General features: G+C 51.8%; 2 protein-coding genes across 2 annotated transcripts in view; one reads left to right on the forward strand and one right to left on the reverse strand.

Annotated features, from left to right (window-relative positions):
• The window catches only part of LOC141932631 (dual specificity testis-specific protein kinase 1-like), a 33,278-nt gene extending 32,271 nt beyond the window's left edge, over nt 1-1,007 (reverse strand). The window contains exon 1 of the mRNA XM_074846473.1: nt 911-1,007. The gene's annotated coding sequence lies outside the window, so the exon portion shown is untranslated. The remainder of the gene's footprint in view (nt 1-910) is intronic.
• Nucleotides 1,008-11,600: 10,593 nt separating this feature from the next.
• Nucleotides 11,601-18,617, forward strand: LOC141932720 (dipeptidyl peptidase 2-like). Its single transcript, XM_074846714.1, has 6 exons — nt 11,601-11,682; nt 12,050-12,163; nt 15,271-15,410; nt 16,120-16,283; nt 18,042-18,177; nt 18,549-18,617. The coding sequence occupies exons 1-6, from the start codon at nt 11,628-11,630 to the stop codon at nt 18,615-18,617; spliced, it is 678 nt and encodes a 225-aa protein (XP_074702815.1). The 5' UTR covers nt 11,601-11,627.
• Nucleotides 18,618-19,202: the final 585 nt, after the last annotated feature.

Raw genomic sequence — 19,202 nt, forward strand, 5'->3', positions numbered from 1 at the left:
GAATTGCTGAACTTGGCAGGGAAATGGAAGAAAGAGACCCTGGAGCTGTTGGTCACAGATGTGGGAGAACCCTGCCTGAGCTGCCCTGAGCCATTCCTTGCCGCATCAGGGTCCTGCTCCTAGGGCTGCTCTGGGGCAGATCCACGTCTCCAAACCAGACACACCAAGAAAGGGCAGGGGAAGAGGGATCTTTTCTGCAGAGCAGAGACTGGGCTGAAAACACAGCTCTCCTTTAGCAAACCAATCTGAGGCAGCATGTGCACAGTACCTGCAAGCAGCATCAGAGCAGCATCAAAGCGAAACTACTTGCTTGGGCGTAGGGAAGGGCGACACAGTCCAATTGCCTAAGAACTCCACACCAAGCACAACTCTGTTTCCCCCACCCCCCCACCCCTTGGGATCTACTTGTTTCTTGTAGTCTTCCAAAAAGCCCAGAGCCCTTCTCCAAATTAAGACTAGAGACACTGGTGTCCATGGACCACCGAGCAGGTCCTGGGGGCAGCAGCTGAGAAACCACCTCTGGCTCCACTCAGGACCGGCCCAGGCCAGGAGAACCACCAAACCGCTCCGTCCCAAAGCTGCTCCCCCTCGCCATCAGCCTCAGGACCAGCTCTCCCCCATCCCCTGCCCGCTCAGTCGCTCCTATCAGGAGGCTTTAGGACAAAGCGCAAAGCAGGCTCTTGGGACTAGAATCAGCTCGGTCTCTATCCCTTGGAGGGAGCAGGGCAGCCAGCAGGGCTTAAGAATAAAACAGCGTCGCCTTGCAGCTCGCTCGTTCCATGGTTTCGGTGCCAGAGGTACCGGGCACGCCCGGGCTCCCCCGCAGCCTGCCCGGGGACAGCGGGGACCGCGGGCGGCGGCTCCGCTCCCGAAGAGAAGCCCCCCCCGCCCGGCCCGAGCGCCGACTCACCCGCTCCGGCTCGGCCCCGCTGGGCCCGGCTCTGCAGAACGCGCTGCCCTCGGCCCGGCCCGGCTCGGCCCGGCACAACCGCCGCTCCCCCAGCGTGAGCTCGGCTCAGCCCGGCTCGGCCCCGCCCGCCCCAGCGGCGATGCACCTCCCCGCGCCGTGCCCCGGCCCCCTCCAAAGCAAGGCCCCGTCTCCCCAGGACACCCCTCCCCATCCCCCGCAGGGCCCCCCCCGGGACAAAGGGCCGCAGCTCCCAGGGCAGCTGCCCCCCCCGGCACCGCTGTGTCTAGCGTCCAGCCCCGCAGCCGCTGCCCCACACCCAACCTCCTCCGTGAAGTCAGCAAAGGCAACCCCCAACTACCTCCCCCCTCGGACCCTCCTCTAGGGCAGGCGTTCCCCCACCCCATGCTGGGACCGGGGCCGGCCGAGTTAGATCCCCCCGCCCTGCCCTGGCTCCCGGATGATGGCTGAGGCTGCTCAGAGCAGAGGCCAGACGTGCCGCACGTCTCACAAGGACACCGCTGTTAGACCCCAGACTGTTAAATGGCAACAGATCCTGGCACCGAGATGTCCCAGTACTCGCACAACGCCAGAAGAGCTCTCGTGATCCCAGCCTGAGGAAAGAAAGAACTTCCTATTTCCATCCCTGACGGTGGGCCAAGTCTTTCCACCTGTCCTCCAGCTTTGCCTCCTCTCCCAGCTGCTATCCCATCCCTTCATCCCCGCTGTAAGGGTGCACACAGCACCCACCACCATGCGCCCCAGCTCTCCATGGACCCGTGGGGCAGGGCGACCCCCTCACCTGTGTGATGGGCACCACAGCATTTCTCCATCAATACAAACGCTGCTACGTGCTCTGCAGGTTATAGCAACCCCGCTACAAGAGCACCCAGAACTCATTTAGGCTATTTGATAAGACAAACAAAAACCTGGGTCATGCAGGAGCAGGAGGCAGCTGGGACTTGGGGAATGCAGCTGGTAACAAGGGAGCTGGGCAGCCAGAAACATCTGTGCTACACTAGTGACTCCGGTGTGCTCCAGAGCTGGGCAGGGCTCCCAGGACAGCAACGTGTGACTGAGGCACATGCTCAGCCCTCTGTCCCCTCCACAGCACTCCTGTCCCCACCGAACAGCAGGGGCCAGGGAGAGGTGCAGGCAAGAAGAGGCAGTTAGCCCCCTGCCCTCCTCTCCGGCCCTGCTGGCTCCCTGGGGATGCCCCACGCAGTCGTGGCTGGAGGTACATGGAACCAGGAGCAGCATTTATCCCAGGCATCAACACAGGCTGCAGGGTAGATGCTTGAAGCAGCCACACAGGCTCTCCTGGGTGAGGGTCCTTAAATCCCCTCTGCAGAGGGATTAACCAGCCAGGGTAGTTTCCTCCAATAAGAACAAAATCAGGTGGAGCAAAGAAGACTGGGTGGATACACCAGGAAACTTCATTTTATGGTTGACACAGACCCTCTTCCCCTGAAGCACTGTAGACCCCCCCCCATCAGAGCTGGCACGGGGCACTGACATGTGGAGAGCAACATCTAGTTGCTACAGACCACAAGGTTTGACCACATCTCCCCAAGGCCCCAGACATGATGTCTTCAAGCCCCTCATACTCCTCCATGACAACCGCCAACGAGGGAAGCAACAGAAATCCCTTGTCTCTGGGATATCCACAGGTCATGTTCACCACATGAAAGGTAGGTACTGCAGATCACAACATAAGATGCAGTTTCAAAGCCACTTTCTAGTACAGAAAGACATTTAGACATAACTAGCTGTTAAGGTTCTTAATGGCTCCTAGAATATTTACTGCCCATTGACTTCGATCTTGTAAACACAGTTGCTAAGATGCAGCTGTACAATGAGACACCATCTTCAGAAGTGTCCTTCCACTGCAGCGCAGGACCTGAGAGCAGCTGGCTGGGCAGTTACTGCACTGAGACTCAGGGCAGCAGCAACCCGCACAGCTGCCCCGCCCAGGTGTACTCACAAGTACACCTGACACAAATGTACTCTGCAACTTGGGGCTACAAACTCCTCCCTCAAATCAGTGACCATATCACAGAAATCCCAGAATCATCTTGGTTGGAAAAGACCTTGAAGATCATCCAGTCCAACCATTAACCCTAGCACTTCCCAACTCCACCAGATCCCTCAGCGCTGGGTCAACCCGACTCTTCAACCCCTCCAGGGATGGGGACTCCCCCGCTGCCCTGGGCAGCCCATTCCAACGCCCAACAACCCCTTCTGCAAAGAAATCCTTCCTAAGAGCCAGTCTGACCCTGCCCTGGCGCAGCTTGAGGCCATTCCCTCTTGTCCTGGCGCTGGTTCCTTGGCTCAAGAGACTCATCCCCCCTCTCTGCACCCTCCTTTCAGGGAGTTGTAGAGGGCCATGAGGTCTCCCCTCAGCCTCCTCTTCTCCAGACTAAACCCCCCCAGTTCCCTCAGCCACTCCCCATCAGACCTGTGCTCCAGACCCTGCACCAGCTCCGTTGTCCTTCTCTGGACACGCTCGAGTCATTCAATGGCCTTTTTGGAGTGAGGGGCCCAAAACTGAACACAGTAATTTCACTCACATTTTCCTTACGACCAACACCACAAATGCAGTGGGGACAAGCAGATTTGCACATGGCATCAGGCGCCTGTCAGCAGACTGGCATTGCTGGGCTGTGCTCTGGGTACCCACAGCTCCATGGCTCCATTTCCTTTGGGGGAAACTGTGAAAGGGATTAACAGGGACTAAAATCAACTCCATTCACAGGGCAGATGTGTCAGTGATCTCAGCAAAACCAACAGGTCAGCCAGGCAAGTCCATTTGTGGGGTGAAGCTCCTGTGACCGAAAGCTCACATTAGGATGCAGATGCATCCCCAGTTACTCTGGTGTCAGTCCCAGGCACGTCTCTCCACACTGCAGTGTGGTCACTTCAGGTACGGCTGGCCCATCTTGCTGCCCAGCGAGCTATCCTGGTTTCCCTGATCTCCCTCCTGCCTCCTCCTTCCACAATGTCCATCAAGAGCAACATATTCAGTGCTAAGGTAAGAGGAGAACCCCAGCTCCGTTCTCCCCTTTCACTTCTCTCAAGACACAGACACCCCTTCACAGGCTGTGTGATGCACCTGGGCAAGCTTGTGACCAGCTAAACTCCACAGAGCACCCTGCTATGTCATCCTGCCTCACCTGTGAGCATGGATCATCTTCCCTGCAACAAGCAGCACGCAGAGCAGCCCTAGCAGCAGCTGCCTGCTCTTACAGCTAGCAGGGAAGATCATCAGCGAGCTATCAAGTGATCATCAGCAGGTGTCAAAGCAGAGAGGTGCTGTCCCTGTGCTCAAGCCCAGTCCAACTGAATAACACTCAAGCAGCCCCATCAACACCAGCCGGATGCCTCAATGGCCCCAGTGTCCACATCATTAAGGCAAATGGACACCAGATGGGCAACCCACCGGGAACACTGCTTTCAAGCAGAAACAGTGCCAGCAACAAACCTCACAGTGTTGATGGCTGAGAAGCACCTGTATTACTCTGCAGAAAACCACAAGAAGACCCAGGTGTAAGTGCCACTTACATTTCCTCTTTTAAGAATTTCCTTCTCTTGTCCAGGTGCTTTTCTCCTCTGGCAAGACCTTAAACAATGCCATCATCTCTCCCAGCCTCCTTGGTGCCCCCAGCTCTCCCAGGCCAGCATGCCCATGGCCCCCAGGCACAGCTGGCAGGAGCAGGGGGTCTGACATGTCTGTGGCAGCACAATCAGGCAGCAACTCCGCTCTGATGGAGGCTTGCAACACTCTCCTCCACTCCTGCTTTCAATCACTTCAGGATTATCAAGGACCCTGGGAGGTTTTCAAGGATGTTCTTTTCTGTGTGCTTGCTGTCAGTGAAATAATTAAATGAAGTCAAAGAGTGTCCCTGGAGGAGCTGAGCAGCCAGTCAAGCCTCTCATGTGAAGCCCAGCCCAGGACACCAAGTGGTTCTGGGCATTTCCAAGCCAACCAGCAGCCATACCACCCCGTCAGGAACTTGTGGGGTGACAGCTGCCTGTCCCAAATGATGGAGGTCTCTGCAGGTAAATGTTGAAAGATCACTGACAGAACCACAGGTGTGACAGCCACAGCCAATTTGGTCCCAAAACATCAGCTGGAAGAGGAGCCTCTGGCAGGTGCAAAACAGCCAAGCAGAAAAGGTCCAGCATATGGAAAATCCCTGCTGAGGAGGGATGGGGGCCCAGATGCATTTCAGTGAATGCCCTGGTGATGGGAGAGCCACTTTGCCTTTGGGTAAGGGACCCCTGGGACCCCCAGCAGGGCCTGCAGACCAGGGTAACAAAGAGGAACACAGAGAGACTTGAATTGGTCTAAGCACCTGCCTTTTTCAGACCCAAACTCATAGAAACACTGCGTTCTCCAAAGCACAGCCTGACATCACTCTGTAGGTCATTCAATGCAGTGCAAGACATTTATTCCCTTTGTGCTCCTTGGAGGGTATCTTCTAGAAAAGATTTGTGCAATCACGCTGCCTCCATCTGTTTGTCCTGCCTTGGACAATTTTGGGGCTCATTTGTCATTTCAGCCACATTTGACAGATGGGTCAAGACCTCAGAGGTGCATGGTTTTGTGAAAACAGGCAGCATGTGGGGAAGTGAGAGCCTGTTTGTGCTCCCAGTACACGGGATGCTTCAGCCTTTAGCAGACATTTGAGATTCCACACCCCAGAGCAGCTGCCACAAGGTCCAGCAGTGGGAGAGGCTCTGATAGGAGCTTGCACCTTCTTGACACACCAAGAACAGCATAGCATCATACCCAACTGGAAGAAACCCTTGAAGAGAGACCCTGGTCAGCACAGGGACTGCCCACGTCTGCCAAAATACCTGCTGTGGCTCCTCTTGCCAACACAGGACAACGTGGGACAACCAGGAGACTGTTGACACTGAATAAAGTACCACAGAGTTGGGTCCTGCCACAATAGCTTGAGAAATTGTGTGCACAGACCCTTCTCATACCCTAGAGGAGGAAAAATCTGGTTGACGTGTCACTCCACAGGCACTGTGGGTTACTTTGGTCCTTTAAACAAGCCTGAGGTTGCTGCTGAGCCCTGTCCCACACCAACGCCTGCCCCTCCCACCAGCCTGCCACACAGCTGTGCTGGCCATGCGCACCCGTTAGCAGCTGCATCCAGGACATTGTCCTCGAACATCCCTGAGGACTTAGAACATCTCTGCCTGCTAGCCTGAGCAGGGGCAGACATGTTGTCCCTCGGCACACTCCCAAGCCATGGGATCTGCTGCACCCTGTGCAGAAACAGGAGAGGCCTGGACTCCAGCAGGAGCAGCATGTGCAGGAAGATCCCCAGCCTCACCTCTCCTGCCTGCAAAACATGGTGCTCACCAACTGCTCTGAACCATGAGCCACCCACCAACTGCTCTGAACCATGAGCCACTCATGGCAGGGACGGACCCCAGTCACCACCAGCCCACCCACTTTGCCCACAGGCAAGTTCCCATTTTCTGGCTTATGAAAATCACTCTTAGCTTTTGGCATCCCTGAACCTTACTCCGAGAGGGACTGTGACCTCCTGCAAAACACAACAGTCAAGTGGCACTGAATCTGTCACGCACGGCTCAACCATGCCCCACTCTCAACTGGATTTGGAGGCGTCGCTTGCAGAGTAAATTCACAGCAATGAACACCTGCCAGAAGTGCATGGACTCCTCAGGTTAAGAAAAGACAACAGTGAAAGTGCCATCTCTGGGGGGCAGAGCCCCTCACCAGCACCCTCGCTGACACCCTCCCCAGGCTGCAAAGCAGCCAGGTGGTCCCTCTAGTTCATGCCCACTCCTGCCTGCAGTGTGGAGCTGTGGGTCCTGGCAGCAGCCTCCCACCAAGTGCCACTGGCAGATTTGGTGCACCCCACCGATCGTGACATCTCCTGAGGCTGCGGTGTCCAGAGCCACGGCCTGGCAGCCCATGAGGTGCTGGTCCAGACAGCAAAGGTGGCAGCCCGAGCCAGCCTGATGCCTGGCCAGCTCTGCGAGGCCCAGCCCCAGGTCTCTTGCGGCAGCTCACGCCGCTGCAGCAGCACAGCCACGTCACTCCTCAGCTAAATGCCTCACGAAGGTCACTGTGTCACCAAACCTGACTTCCTAAAGAATCTTATCAGGAGGCTGGTGCAGTAACACCATTTCACACACTACATGCATGTTCTGCTTTGGCAAGCCTGCACACGGACTGATGTTAGCACTTGGTCACCCAGCTGGCACAAACCGCACGATGCCTCCTGCATCCGAGGCTCAGCACTGCACCACGGCGCTCCCAGCTCCCCGCGCTCCTCAGGGACGTTGTTTCTTTGTACCTCCAGTGCCACCGGGCTGAGCTCTGGCTCAAAGCACCAGCTAGCACAGCCCCGGGAACACCCACCCAGTACTTTACAGGGATAGGAGCAGCAAAAGGCAAGGTCAGACCTTTCCTCTCATGACGACCAGGCTAAAAAAAGATTAGGGTAAGCACAACCTCTGCAGGGAGGCCTTCTCCCAGCCAGACACTGCAGCCCTCCACATCACATCCTCTGCGAGCTGAGACCTGTCCCACAGCGTTTTCCTGGGCTACGCCATTTCTGCAATCCAGAAGAAATGCAGCTGCCGCTCGAAGGCATGGCCGCACCTTCCCCTGCTTCAGCTCCCCCTGCCCTCCACCCTGTGCTGGCACCAGCCTCTGCACTGACTGTCTTGTGAGCCAGATCTGAAGACCAATCCCTCAGAAAATTAACTCAACAGGAGGAAAGAGAAACTATTTTTCATCTGGCTCAGCTGCCTGGTCCTGCTCTTTGCCCAACAGCACAAACCCATGCCTGGGAGGGACCATGACAAGCACCCCATCAGGGAGGGGGTGCCTCATCTCCTAGCTCCGACCTGAGCATACACAAGACCGAGTGACCAGGTAAACTTGGCCTTGCTGCAATTACAGGGCCAGCTTCCCACCTCCACTGCTTTTTTGGCCTCTGCGGTACACAGGCCAATGTCCAACACCCCCCTTTTCGAATCCTTGACCACCTTCTGTATTTTTCCCCACTTGCTCCATATACTGAAGTGTAGGGACCTCTTCCAAAATAAAGCTGCATTTTTTTGTCCCAGAGAATGCTCCCAGGCTGTTGGCTGAAAGCAAGAGAGAAGACGCACTGTCCAAATACACCATATCCTCACTCTCAGCAAGACTGCTCCAAGTCTCGATGCTGTTTCATGCAGTCCCAGCAAGCAGCCAGAGGAGCACGGAGAACAGGAGCCAGGCAGCTCTACCAGGAACCATGGCAGCAGGCAGAGAAGTCAGGGAGGCTGCACTCTCGTCTGGCCAACACTCAGGAGTTACGCAGGTGAACACTGAAGCGCTCAGTCTCAGCTACGGCTCATCAGGGAGCTGAGTTTCCACCCACGGAGCCAAACCACCCCGCTCCTGGCCCTCAGAGCCAGGAGCTAAGCAGCAGTGCAGGCCTGCTGGGGATGCCTCTGAGCATGTAAGAGTTATTGCTTGAGCTCAAAGGTGCTCTGGGAATTTTTATAAACCAAGATACATAGATACTACTTCCTCCAAAGAGGGAAACTGAAGTTACACAATTACTATGTGCAAGGCTGTTTATGATTGACTATACGCTTAACCCCTCTTCCTATTTTCAATACATTTGAATGTTCCATTTCCATTCCACCAGCTAGGACAAAGGGACCTTTACACCAGCCATTCTTTAGCTGACACAGTCAACAGAAACTGATCCCCAGAAAGGCAGCACAATGCCACAGGTCTTGCTGCTCAGTACGTGACTGATCTCTCCACTTTCACAGAGAGGAACTTAGAAACAATTAACCTGGGGCAGATGGAAGAAGGATTTACATAATTTTAAATGGACAAAATACAAATTCAGGATGGCACTGTTTGGTCCAGGGGTCACTCCAAGCACCCCCCCTGCTCTTTTATCCCACCTTGGTGGAGATTGGAAGGAGCTTGTCCCGCTGGAGCTGCCCAGGGCTGACGGTCTGAAAGTACCACGAGAGAGAGACTCGCTTTCTCAGTTTAGTATCTTTGGATACATTTAGTATTATTGACAGGCGAGAGACAAAACCAGACTATTTCTTTCTCTTTTCAGATCCTGTCCCATCCACCAGCAAGTATTTTCATTTCTGAAGATACTAAGAGCCTTTTTAAGGGCATTATTTTATTAGGATTAGTTTACACAAAAGGCTCTGGTGAAAAACTTTTTCCTCACCCCAGGACAAATGTCTTTGCCAATGTCACCTCATGGATTTTCCTAACCTCTTCATAAAGCTTGGCAGTGAGTAGAAATCCTTTCTTCTTTCTTCTTCCCTTAAGGCCCTGGTTTGCACACCTCACAACCATTACTTGTAGCCTAACTCTGCAAAGCTCTTCAAGACAATTTAGGTAAGCAGTAGTCTAAAAATAAGATCTTAATCCTGCTGTGTGCAGCACAGCCTTCAACCTGAGCCCACACCAGATCCGCTCCAAGGACCAGTTCCAGCCTTTCCTTTCCACTGCAAAAGCAAACCATTTCCTACTAATGTGTTTAGTTTTCTTTGTATCAGCTCACATTTTCAACTAAGACGTCTGAAGATTATACAGTGGTTTATGAAGTAGAAGAGCCTCCTATGTCACAGCCTTTTCCTCTCTGGGGAGGTGGGAAGAAAATTGCTTGAGCCTTACTCTTCACAGAAATAAACCTGTTCAGGAGCATCAAGCCAAAACAGTCTTAAAAATGACAGCCCCAAAAAAATCAGGGATTTCAAAGTCTTAATTATAATGACACTTTACTGAAAGCACTACCCTGAGAAGTGCAGGACATTAACTAAAAAATAATGTACTTGAAATATTGCTCAGAACTCCTCTAATGTTTTCATTCTATTAAATTCATAAAGAAAGCATAATACTGTTTAAGTCCTAATGCACTAAAAACATTTTTTCAATCAAGTAACCAGACTACCAGGGATAAATCTTATGCAAGTTTCAGGCAAGAAGTAGGCAGGATCTCTGTACCTCCTCGGGTGGGAACCTGAATACAAAATCAGTCCTGGAGAAGCCCTGGCCAAAGCCACTCATGAATTCTCAGTCTGGTATCATTTTTTCATCACACAAAGACAGGCTGGATCTGATTCCACCTGGGTTTGTTATCTTGTGACCGCCTGACCAGACCCATCTCCCATGCTGTGGTTGCCACTGTGTGGTTGCATATGGTAATAGTAGACATGAAAATGCTGCTTCTGCAGCTTCCCACCCATGATCACATCCTTTAAATCTTCTTCCTGTCACAGCTCCTTTGGTCTTCAGTAAGCTAAACCCCTTCCTTTATAAAATATAAACTTCTATGACATTCACAGACAGACATCTTGTAAAGTGTCCGTAACATTTTGAATAAGATGACAGCGTACTGACCCTTTGGGGTAAAACCAGGCCTTTTTTTGTATGTTTATACAGCACTTAGCATAACAAGATCAAGCTAGATCATAGGTACTGCTGAGTTTACTTCAGCCATACTAGCAGGTTCAGCCCTGCCCAGTTTGCAGTGCAACTTTCTCCATTCATCTTTTCCTTCAAGGCCACATGCCATTTGGGGTGTCTGCTGTGGCCTCCCTCTGGAACTGAAAACCTAGAGAAATCACCCATTAAACTATTTCATGCTGTTCCTGACTTGCTCTCAGAGCAGCGTAAGCACCTTCTCTCCCCAGTATGCCCAACCACAGGGCCACCAGTGTATCACCACCATGGGGACATGCTCCAGTCTTGTCACACACTTAGATCCTCCTGCCAAGGCTTAGGGGCATCATCCAGACCTCCTCTCCTCTGCTGCTCTCTCACCCACCACTCCTCACCAGAGAGATGGGTCCTCACCCTGATTCCCTCCTGTGCTACATTCCCACTTCCCTCATCTCCACTGGGTACTAAGCTGAGCTGGCATGGCCCCTGTGAGCTGGCTGGGCTTTCACTCCTCCCCAGCTCTCTCTTCTCACACAAAAACATCACGGAGGGGACCTGATGTACCACCACTTGTTCTTGCGAAGGGCAGCATCAATTCAACACCCAGAGGCAAAAGCTACAGAGGTTTGAAGAACAGAAGCCAGCAGCGAGGTCAGGGTGGAGACACCCCGTCCCCTGCCCAGCGGCTCCCCGCAGATCTGTGGGGACAGTGTGGAGGCCTAGCGCCGGCCCTGAGCCTCGCTGGTTTCCAGCCTCCTCACCCCCACGCCGGGTTCCCGGCAGAGTCGTGAAGGCCAGTCGGCACAGACAGCACACCTGCTGCCTCAACGGCCGGCAGCACAGCGGGGAGCTGTGAAGCACCTCCCGTCCCCTCAGAGGGGCACACAGAGCCCTGACAGCCACCACCACAGAGCCCTGACAGCCACCCTGCCCTGCCTCAGCATTCCTGGGCCTGCGCTGAGGGGGCTGTGCTGAGGGGCCTGGGCTGAGGGCGCCGCCCCGGCTCCCTGCACCTTCTACGGGGACCAGGAGGCGACGCCCGGCCCAACCCCGCCTGCCTCAGCCCCTGCAGCAGCACCCTCGGGCTGGGCAGGGAAGGCGGCCCTGAGAGAACGTCCTCTCAGGCAACGCGGCGGTGCCTCGGTAAGCATGGCGCCCGCCTGGTCACGTGAGCGGCTGACAAGTCGCACGTGATGCGAGAGCTCTGGGGTCATGTGACCGGCCGGCGGGCGCGGGGCGGGGGGGGTGGCTGCCGTGGAAATGCTGCTGCTGCTCATCTTCTCGTCGTTGCTGCTGCCGGCCGGCGCCGCTCCCGGTGGGTGTCCCGGGCTGGAGCCCCGAACCGCCCCTGTCCTGCCCACGGGTGGGGACCCCCCCAGCGGGCTGCCCTGCGCCCCCACCCCCCCCCCACCCTAGCGGGCTGCCCTGCGCCCCCCCCTGCGCCCCCCCCCCACCCCAGCGGGCTGCCCTGCGCCCCCCCCCGCCAGCGGGCTGCCCTGGGCCCTGGACGGGGCCTCGAATCCGCTTCCTTGAGCAGGAACCCCCAGCCGGCCTGGGGAGCACTGGATGGGTGCCCCGGGCTCCCTTGGGCCCCAGTTACCGGGGCTGGGCTGGGCTGGGCTGGGCTGCGCCGTACTGGGTGCCGGTGCCGGTTTCCCCGGCGCTGACGGTTCCCCCTCCAGCTGCCCGGGCAGCGGGGTCGGACCTGGAGGAGCGGCATTTCCAGCAGGTGCGGGACCACTTCAGCTTCGAGACGTGTGGCAACGAGACCTTCCCGCAGCGGTACCTGGTCTCAGGTGGGTCCCGGGAGGGGGCGCTGCGGCCAGGCTGCTCCCGTGGCATGGCCGTGGCAGTGCCTTGCTATGGCTCAGGGCTGTATTTCTCGCTATAACTGCTCCTGCACTGAGGCAGAGAGCCTCTCCATCTGGTACTCAGAGAGCTGTGCTGGGCAGCCAGGAGTCAGTTTGAGCTGAGTGCCAGCCCTTCATGAGCCAGTCATTGCCCCCAGCCTTGTCTGTATCCTCCTCTCCTTCCCTTCAATTTGTTGGTCTGGCCACGGGGTGTGGGATGCCGGTGTGGGGAACGGCCTCTCTGAAGCGAGAGCAGGCTGGAAGCAGCAGCTGCGTTAGGCTTGGACCAGGGCTGGCTTTGTGCATGTGTGTTTTCAGCAGGCCAGAGCATCTCTTGCAAGTGCAACTTGGTGCTCTGAATGCAGCAGGAAAAACAAATAGTGACCTAACGTTGCACTCTGTACCCATTGTTCTTATGAGTGGCGATGACTCCCCCTGGATCAGTGTTTTGCATTATTTAAAACCCTGCAGCTATCGATAGCTTAAGCCGTGCTGAACAATGAGGGCTTCCAGCAAGAAGCTGCCTGTTTTCCTTTCTAGCCAAATAATGAGTTATTTTCTGTGCAACAGGCAGTAAGAGAGAGGAGGCTTTTCTAAACGGCATGTGACTAAAAAGAAAGCCATTTCAATAACCGGTGTCAGATGTTTTTCAGTCCTGCCTGCTTGAAGAAATCGGGGAGAGATTTGCAGAGAGAGAACAAAGGTGAAGCTGTGAGTAGCATCAGCTCAGGGCGCTGCCCAGCCTGGCACCTGCCTGCTGCTGCCTCACAGACTGCTCACGTCTGGGGCGTCACATGCAGCATCTCACCTTCTGCAATCACTGGTTACTCCACAGCTTTACCGGCACCTGCACGCAGTCACATGTTTCATCAAGCATGAATTCATGGATCACTTCAGCCCAAAGATGTGGGAACACCAGTGAATTTTGATAGTGCACCCAAGGCAGAACTTTCACTCATTAAGTGGCTCTTTTTGAACAGAATTTTGGGATCACCTGGTTTAAAGCATTGCATAACTTTTATTTATTTTCTTTTTAAAGTGTTATGTTTTATCTGAGTGTCCTGGGCAGAGCCAAATAATATTTGTGAGAAACGAAACATTAACATTGCCGTTCTGCTGGTTTACAAATAGTTTCTTACTCAAAATTCCTGTGAGTAGTTCCATTCCCCTCTACTGCTTCTTGTGCAATATGTGACTTTTCACATCATCAGCAAGAACTTGAAGGAGACTATCATTTCACAACCAGGCATCTGACTGTCTTGAGGTTAGCTGGCAGCTCCCCAGGATTTCAATCTAAAAATAGATACTTTTTTAAGCAACCCATCTGGTTTGTTTTTGGCTCCTGTGAATGGTTGTTTTCTCCAGGAGCCACAGAGCATATCAGAAGAAAAGCCAGAGTATGTAGCACTTCCATTTCCTACCTGATACCCAAAGCAAATGCAACATAGAAAGAGAATCAGCCTCTTTGTCAATGAAGAGTAGCAGTTTCACTAATGAAAGGTTTCAAACCCGTTTCCAAGCCAAATCCTGCTTTGGCAAGTCTGTGTTGATAATGCCAAGAATTAAATTCAGGTGCCTCTGTCAATGGAAATGACCTTATGTGACGTGCTGCAGCAGCACCCGTAGGACAACTGCTATTGGAGGGTCCCTTTGCCACATCACCCGGAGTGTTGAAATCAACGCTTAACTGGGGGTCTGTTGTTGAAGAAAGCTATTTATTATCCCTCTTAATTCCTGTGCCTTTTAAGACTAAGTTAAAATCAAATGTTTGTTAAAGTCAGCAAGCATTAAAGCAACTGTTTGTTAGATAAGCAAGTACTGACATCATGGGTCAGCTTGTCCTGCCAGTCTCAATTTGCCTTCAGCTATAAACAGATCAGAGGATGAAGCGTATCATGATATATCATGAAGCATATCTAGATATATCATGAGGTATATATGTGTATATTACATATATAACGTATATCAGCATATCAGCAGCAGCATATCCTGGGCTGCATCAAGAGAAGTGTGGCCAGCAGGTCAAGGGAGGGGATTCCCTGCCTCTACTCTGCTCTGGTGAGACCCTGCCTTTAGCCTTGTGTCCAGCTCCGGGGCCCCCTCTGCAAAAAAGGCAGGGACCTGGCAGCGTGGGTCCAGAGGAGGCCGTGAAAATGGTCAGAGGGCTGAAACACCTCTGCTGTGAAGAAAGGCTGAGAGAGTTGGGGGTGTTCAGTCTGGAGAAGACAAGCCTCCGCGGAGACATTGTTAGCAGCCTTTCAGTATACAAAGGGAGTTTATAAGTAAGTGGGGAGACGCTTGTTACCAGGACCTGTAGTGACAGGACAAGGGGCAATGGTTTTAAACTGAAAGAGGGTGGATTTGACTGGACATAAAGAAGAAATTTTTTATTATGAGGATGTGAGATAGTGGATGAGGTTATCCAGAGAAGTTGTGGATGCCCTGTCCCTGGAAGTGTTCGAAGTCAAGCTGGACAGGGCTTTGAGCAACCTGATCTGGTGGAAAAAGTCCCTGTCCGTGGAAGGGGGATTGAACTGGATCATCTCTGAGGGTCCCTTCCAACTCAAACCATTCTATGATATGTCACTTACAGCTTGTCTCTACCTTATACATCACAGCAGGAGCCGCAGAAAGATGCAGGTTATGCCCTAATGTTCATTTGTGGGAAAAGTGATCTGTGCAAGTATTTTGGGATGAGTTGGGCTGAAAAAGGGATATAAATTGGAAATGCCTCTTTTGAGGGCAGGTGTTTCCAAATGACTTGCAGAACTGAGATTTTAGGGATTTTCAGGCAGAAGTAGAAGTTCCAGGCCATGTACTGATCTCATGGAAGCTCTTATTTACTCCTGCTCAGATAAGAGATTTCTGTAGCCTGCTCTTTCTAATGCCTTTATGCCTCAACTCAGGTTCTCAGGGATCAGCTTGTTCACAGAGTTCTTCCTTGCTAAGCTCCTGCCCAAACTCACCGAAAGTATAGTCATTTCAGGCTCATGTGTTGAGTTTTTTGTGGTTTTGGGGTTTTTTTATTTGCTTCTGTCAATTGTCTCACTCAGCAAAGTTCTGGAAGAAAGGATTTGGACCCATCTTTTTCTATACTGGCAATGAAGGTGACATCTGGACTTTTGCTCAGAACTCTGACTTCATATTTGAATTAGCAGAGGAACAGCAAGCACTTGTGATTTTTGCTGAGCATGTGAGTATTTTAGTCATTATGCATACTATAGCCTTGTTCTGTTCGGTGTTACCGAATTCAACTTTCTGCAGGTCTGGAAAAATAACATCCCTTGCCATGAAGCTGAGGTATACCAGCTGTACGCTTTCTCCTCATGGTAGCAGCTTTTCTTTATTTAACTATGGCGTCTGATTTTTTTTTTACTGCGCCTACCAGCAATCCAGGATACAGACTACAGTTTCAGTAAAACCTATGCCATTGTGTGTTTGCATTAGACCAGTGCTTTTGTAAGTAGTTTCCACAGGCCTTGAACTCCATGCTGGACTAGAGAGTTATTTTGTTTGGGCAATATGTAATCTCCCTAGCCTGCAGAGTCCCAAGCCAACCTTTCCCACACCACTCTATTAAATCTAGTATTCCACAACTTATGCATGAAGAGATTACCCTGTTCCCTTTTCTAGTTGGGGATTTCAGGAGAGAGACGTGTGCTGAGGGCCCCCTTGGCACCCACTGAAGTCATTTGTCATGGACTGTCCATCCTCTACAGGATACGTCCTGAAAGTCTGTGTTTATCAGATGCAGGATACAAGGCACTTCCTCAGTTACAAACAAGTTAGAGAACACCACGTGCTCTGTTATCGCTTACTGTTTGTGCACACTTATCCCAGTTCTGTGGTGAGAACAGAGTTCTTGACACCAGCATTTCTGCAGCACACCTCTTTCCTTTCAGAGGTACTATGGGAAGTCTCTTCCATTTGGACTTGAGTCAACGCAGCTGAAGAAGACTGCTCTGCTTACCGTGGAACAAGCCCTCGCTGACTACGCAGTGCTAATTACTGAGCTTAAGCAGCAGTATGGTGCTGCAGACTGCCCTGTCATTGCGTTTGGAGGCAGGTAAAGGTTGTGTGTGCTTCTTCCCTTTTCTGCATCTTGTCACAGTCATGCTGTTCCCATAGATCTATTTGGCTCTCAAGCAAGTTCCAACAGCAGACCTTTAAGCTATCCAATGGAGAGCAGGTGTGCCTGTACCTCAGCTCCCAAGAGCTCATTACCAGATCCCCTCAATCAGCTCTCCCATCCAGAATTAGTCTCCATTTGCAATTGCTTTGGAGAAGAATCACTGCCTAGGATGTTTCTAGGTATCTTCAATGTACTAGTCAGCCAGAACTGCAGAAAATGGGAAATTGCTCCTGCAGAGTAAGAACATTTTACATTAGAAATACAAAAAACTAATAATTGGTAAAATATTCTTTCCAGAGGCCACCCATTTTTTCTATTAAACACAGCCTTTTTAACAACATCCCGCCATTTTCATTGTAGGCTTCTTTATAATTCTGCTCTGTAACCTGCTGCTCGGTTGCAGCTCAGCTGTGTCGATGCGATGTCCTTGTCTCTTGAATGCGCGCCCCCCCCCCCCATGCTTCCCTTTAAAAGGCTTCCACCAAGTACAGGGCTTCTAATTTAGTTGGAGTGAGATTACAAGCATTTGACCTGATTGTTATCATTAAACTCTCAGCTCACTGTGGTGGTGACTAGACTGTAGATCTCAGGGGTATTTGTACTGTCACTATCGAGCCAGTAGCTAATGTAAAAAGGGCCAGGAGCTGTCCTGGGATGGGGAGGTGAGAGAGGGATTCAGCAAAACCTGCTGGCTGGGCTGCATGTTAGACTGCATCTCCGTGTGTGTACATCAGAGTTGAGTCTGAGCAGCCTCAAACAGCACTAAACCCAGCAGTGTTGGAGTGGCACAGCATTTCCCATGGGAGAAAAAAAAAAAACCCTCTTCTGTTGCTTATAACTTTGCCAGACTTTAACGTGAAATTACATGTGGGTGATGTGTGAAATGGTATTTACTGCAACCACTTGGGGTGGTGGGGAGGGAGACTTGAATACCTGTAAGCTTAGACTCAGACTGGGTGTTACCTGTGTTTTGGGGATGTCATTTGCCACTCCCAAGAGTGACCACAGAGTAACTCCACAGACATCAGCATATGAATAACTTTTGTCACCTGGGGTTTATCTAGCAACCCTTGATGTATCTGCAGATTGTGGCCCTCAAACTGAAGCTACCAAGGTGGCTTTGAGTTTTATTGTGGTATTTATTAATGTCTCCCATTCCCTATATCTCTGCTGATCATCTATGCAGCTGTTATTTGGGGTGCCCAGGGAGAATACTCCACTTCCCAGCACTAGAGAGGGCTGCATATCCTGTAGTGTTCAGGGACACCCTTTGCTAAGAGCCTAGCTAGTCTTTATAATCCTGTATGCAAAATGTGTCTCCTTTCCACACTGAACAGTGACAGCCTCACTCGAGTCCCACTTGGTTCTGCACTGAAGCCCTCAGGACACACTCCTGAAGGTGCAGAGTTAAATACTGAGGCAGAATTTACATTTGGCTGCAGAAGCAAACTGGGCTGCTCTGTTCCCACTGGAGTTGGTGTGAATGTTTGGGGATGGGCCAGTAAGAACACATTGTGTACTGCTCATTGACCATAACTCGATCTTTTTACATGAGGATGGCATCTACTAGACATCCATCAGGTTCTTGTTGCCTTGGATTAGGTGAGCCTACGAATGCTGGCCTGAACTTTTGAGTTACTCTGTTATAAACTGTCTGTTAAAGGAAGTAACTCTTTGTCTCTGCTGTGGCAGCTATGGAGGAATGCTGAGCGCTTACATGAGGATGAAATACCCAAACCTCGTGGCTGGAGCATTAGCTGCCAGTGCTCCTCTGTTGTCTGTGGCTGGTCTTGGAGAGCCCACCCAGTTCTTCAGAGATGTAACAGCAGTAAGTAGCATCTCTTTTCAGGAGCATTATTTTCTTCCTTTAAGAAGGCTGGATTTTTTTTCCTTTTCCATGTATTTAAACAGACATCTGTCTTCACAGCATCAGTGCTGGGCAGGGAATGCAATTAAATGGGAACCCACCCGGAAAAGCAGCAGCTGCAGATGTGATGGCTGAGCACTGCTGTAGCTGTGGCAGCTCAGGGCCCAAAGGTGTTGCTCTGATGAGCAGCACAACTCAGTTCCAGCACCTTTAGTACCACTAAGGATTCACTTTCCCATTTCTAGTGACTTGACCATATTGCAGCCTGAAAGTTTTCTTTTGTGTCTGGCTGAATGCCCTTTGGATAATTTATGCTTCAAATCTTCTCCCAGAATGCTGTATTTTGCATTGATATCAATAATTCACAGCAGCTCCTTAGTCCCAAGATGGTTGCATTTTAGTGAAGAGCTGGAAAATCTTCATTTCACTAATTAAAAATGTGAGAAACGCTCAGTTGCCAATTATCCATAGCTCAGACAGGATGCGGTGTGAAGCACTCTTTATTACGTTCTCGCAAGACCGGGCGTACAGGGGGGAATTGTAAGGGAAAGAATGTTGTTTTCGCATAATAAGCCTGATGGGAAGGGCAGGAGCGATTCACCAAAGCAATCAACAAGAGCAATTCACAACCATTGAAATCCCTGGCCTAGGGCTAGAAGGCAAGTGGTCTTTTTGTCAACTGTGATGACCCAGTACTTGGAACTGGCTTTAGATGGATGCAGATACGGAAAGACTTGGGGAACCTGAATTTCGAACTTTTCCATCTTAGTAGGCTTGCGTGATGAGCTCATGCATATTAACTTCTCCACCCTGGAGAAAGCCAAGGTTCATTTCCATGAACATGCGACGTATGAACACATACATGAAGGGGCGTATCGGTAGGCGGTTCGGGAAGTCTGTACACCCTGTAGTACTCAGCCAATGAGGAATCAGGGGAGGGAACTGGCGGTTGGGAGAAAGGGATGTAAACCATTGCATGATGGCTG

Source organism: Strix aluco, chromosome 20, assembly GCF_031877795.1.
Source record: "Strix aluco isolate bStrAlu1 chromosome 20, bStrAlu1.hap1, whole genome shotgun sequence".
NCBI classification, from domain to species: Eukaryota; Metazoa; Chordata; class Aves; order Strigiformes; family Strigidae; genus Strix; species Strix aluco.

What these genes read in the sequence shown, in the direction of transcription:
- LOC141932720 (XM_074846714.1), top strand. Translation starts at nt 11,628, where the DNA reads ATGCTGCTGCTGCTCATCTTCTCGTCGTTGCTGCTGCCGGCCGGCGCC. An exon ending in GCAGCGGTACCTGGTCTCAG is followed by an intron (nt 12,164 to 15,270) that starts GTGGGTCCCGGG and finishes TGTCTCACTCAG; the next exon opens with CAAAGTTCTGGAAGAAAGGA. An exon ending in TCTTCAGAGATGTAACAGCA is followed by an intron (nt 18,178 to 18,548) that starts GTAAGTAGCATC and finishes ATCTTCTCCCAG; the next exon opens with AATGCTGTATTTTGCATTGA.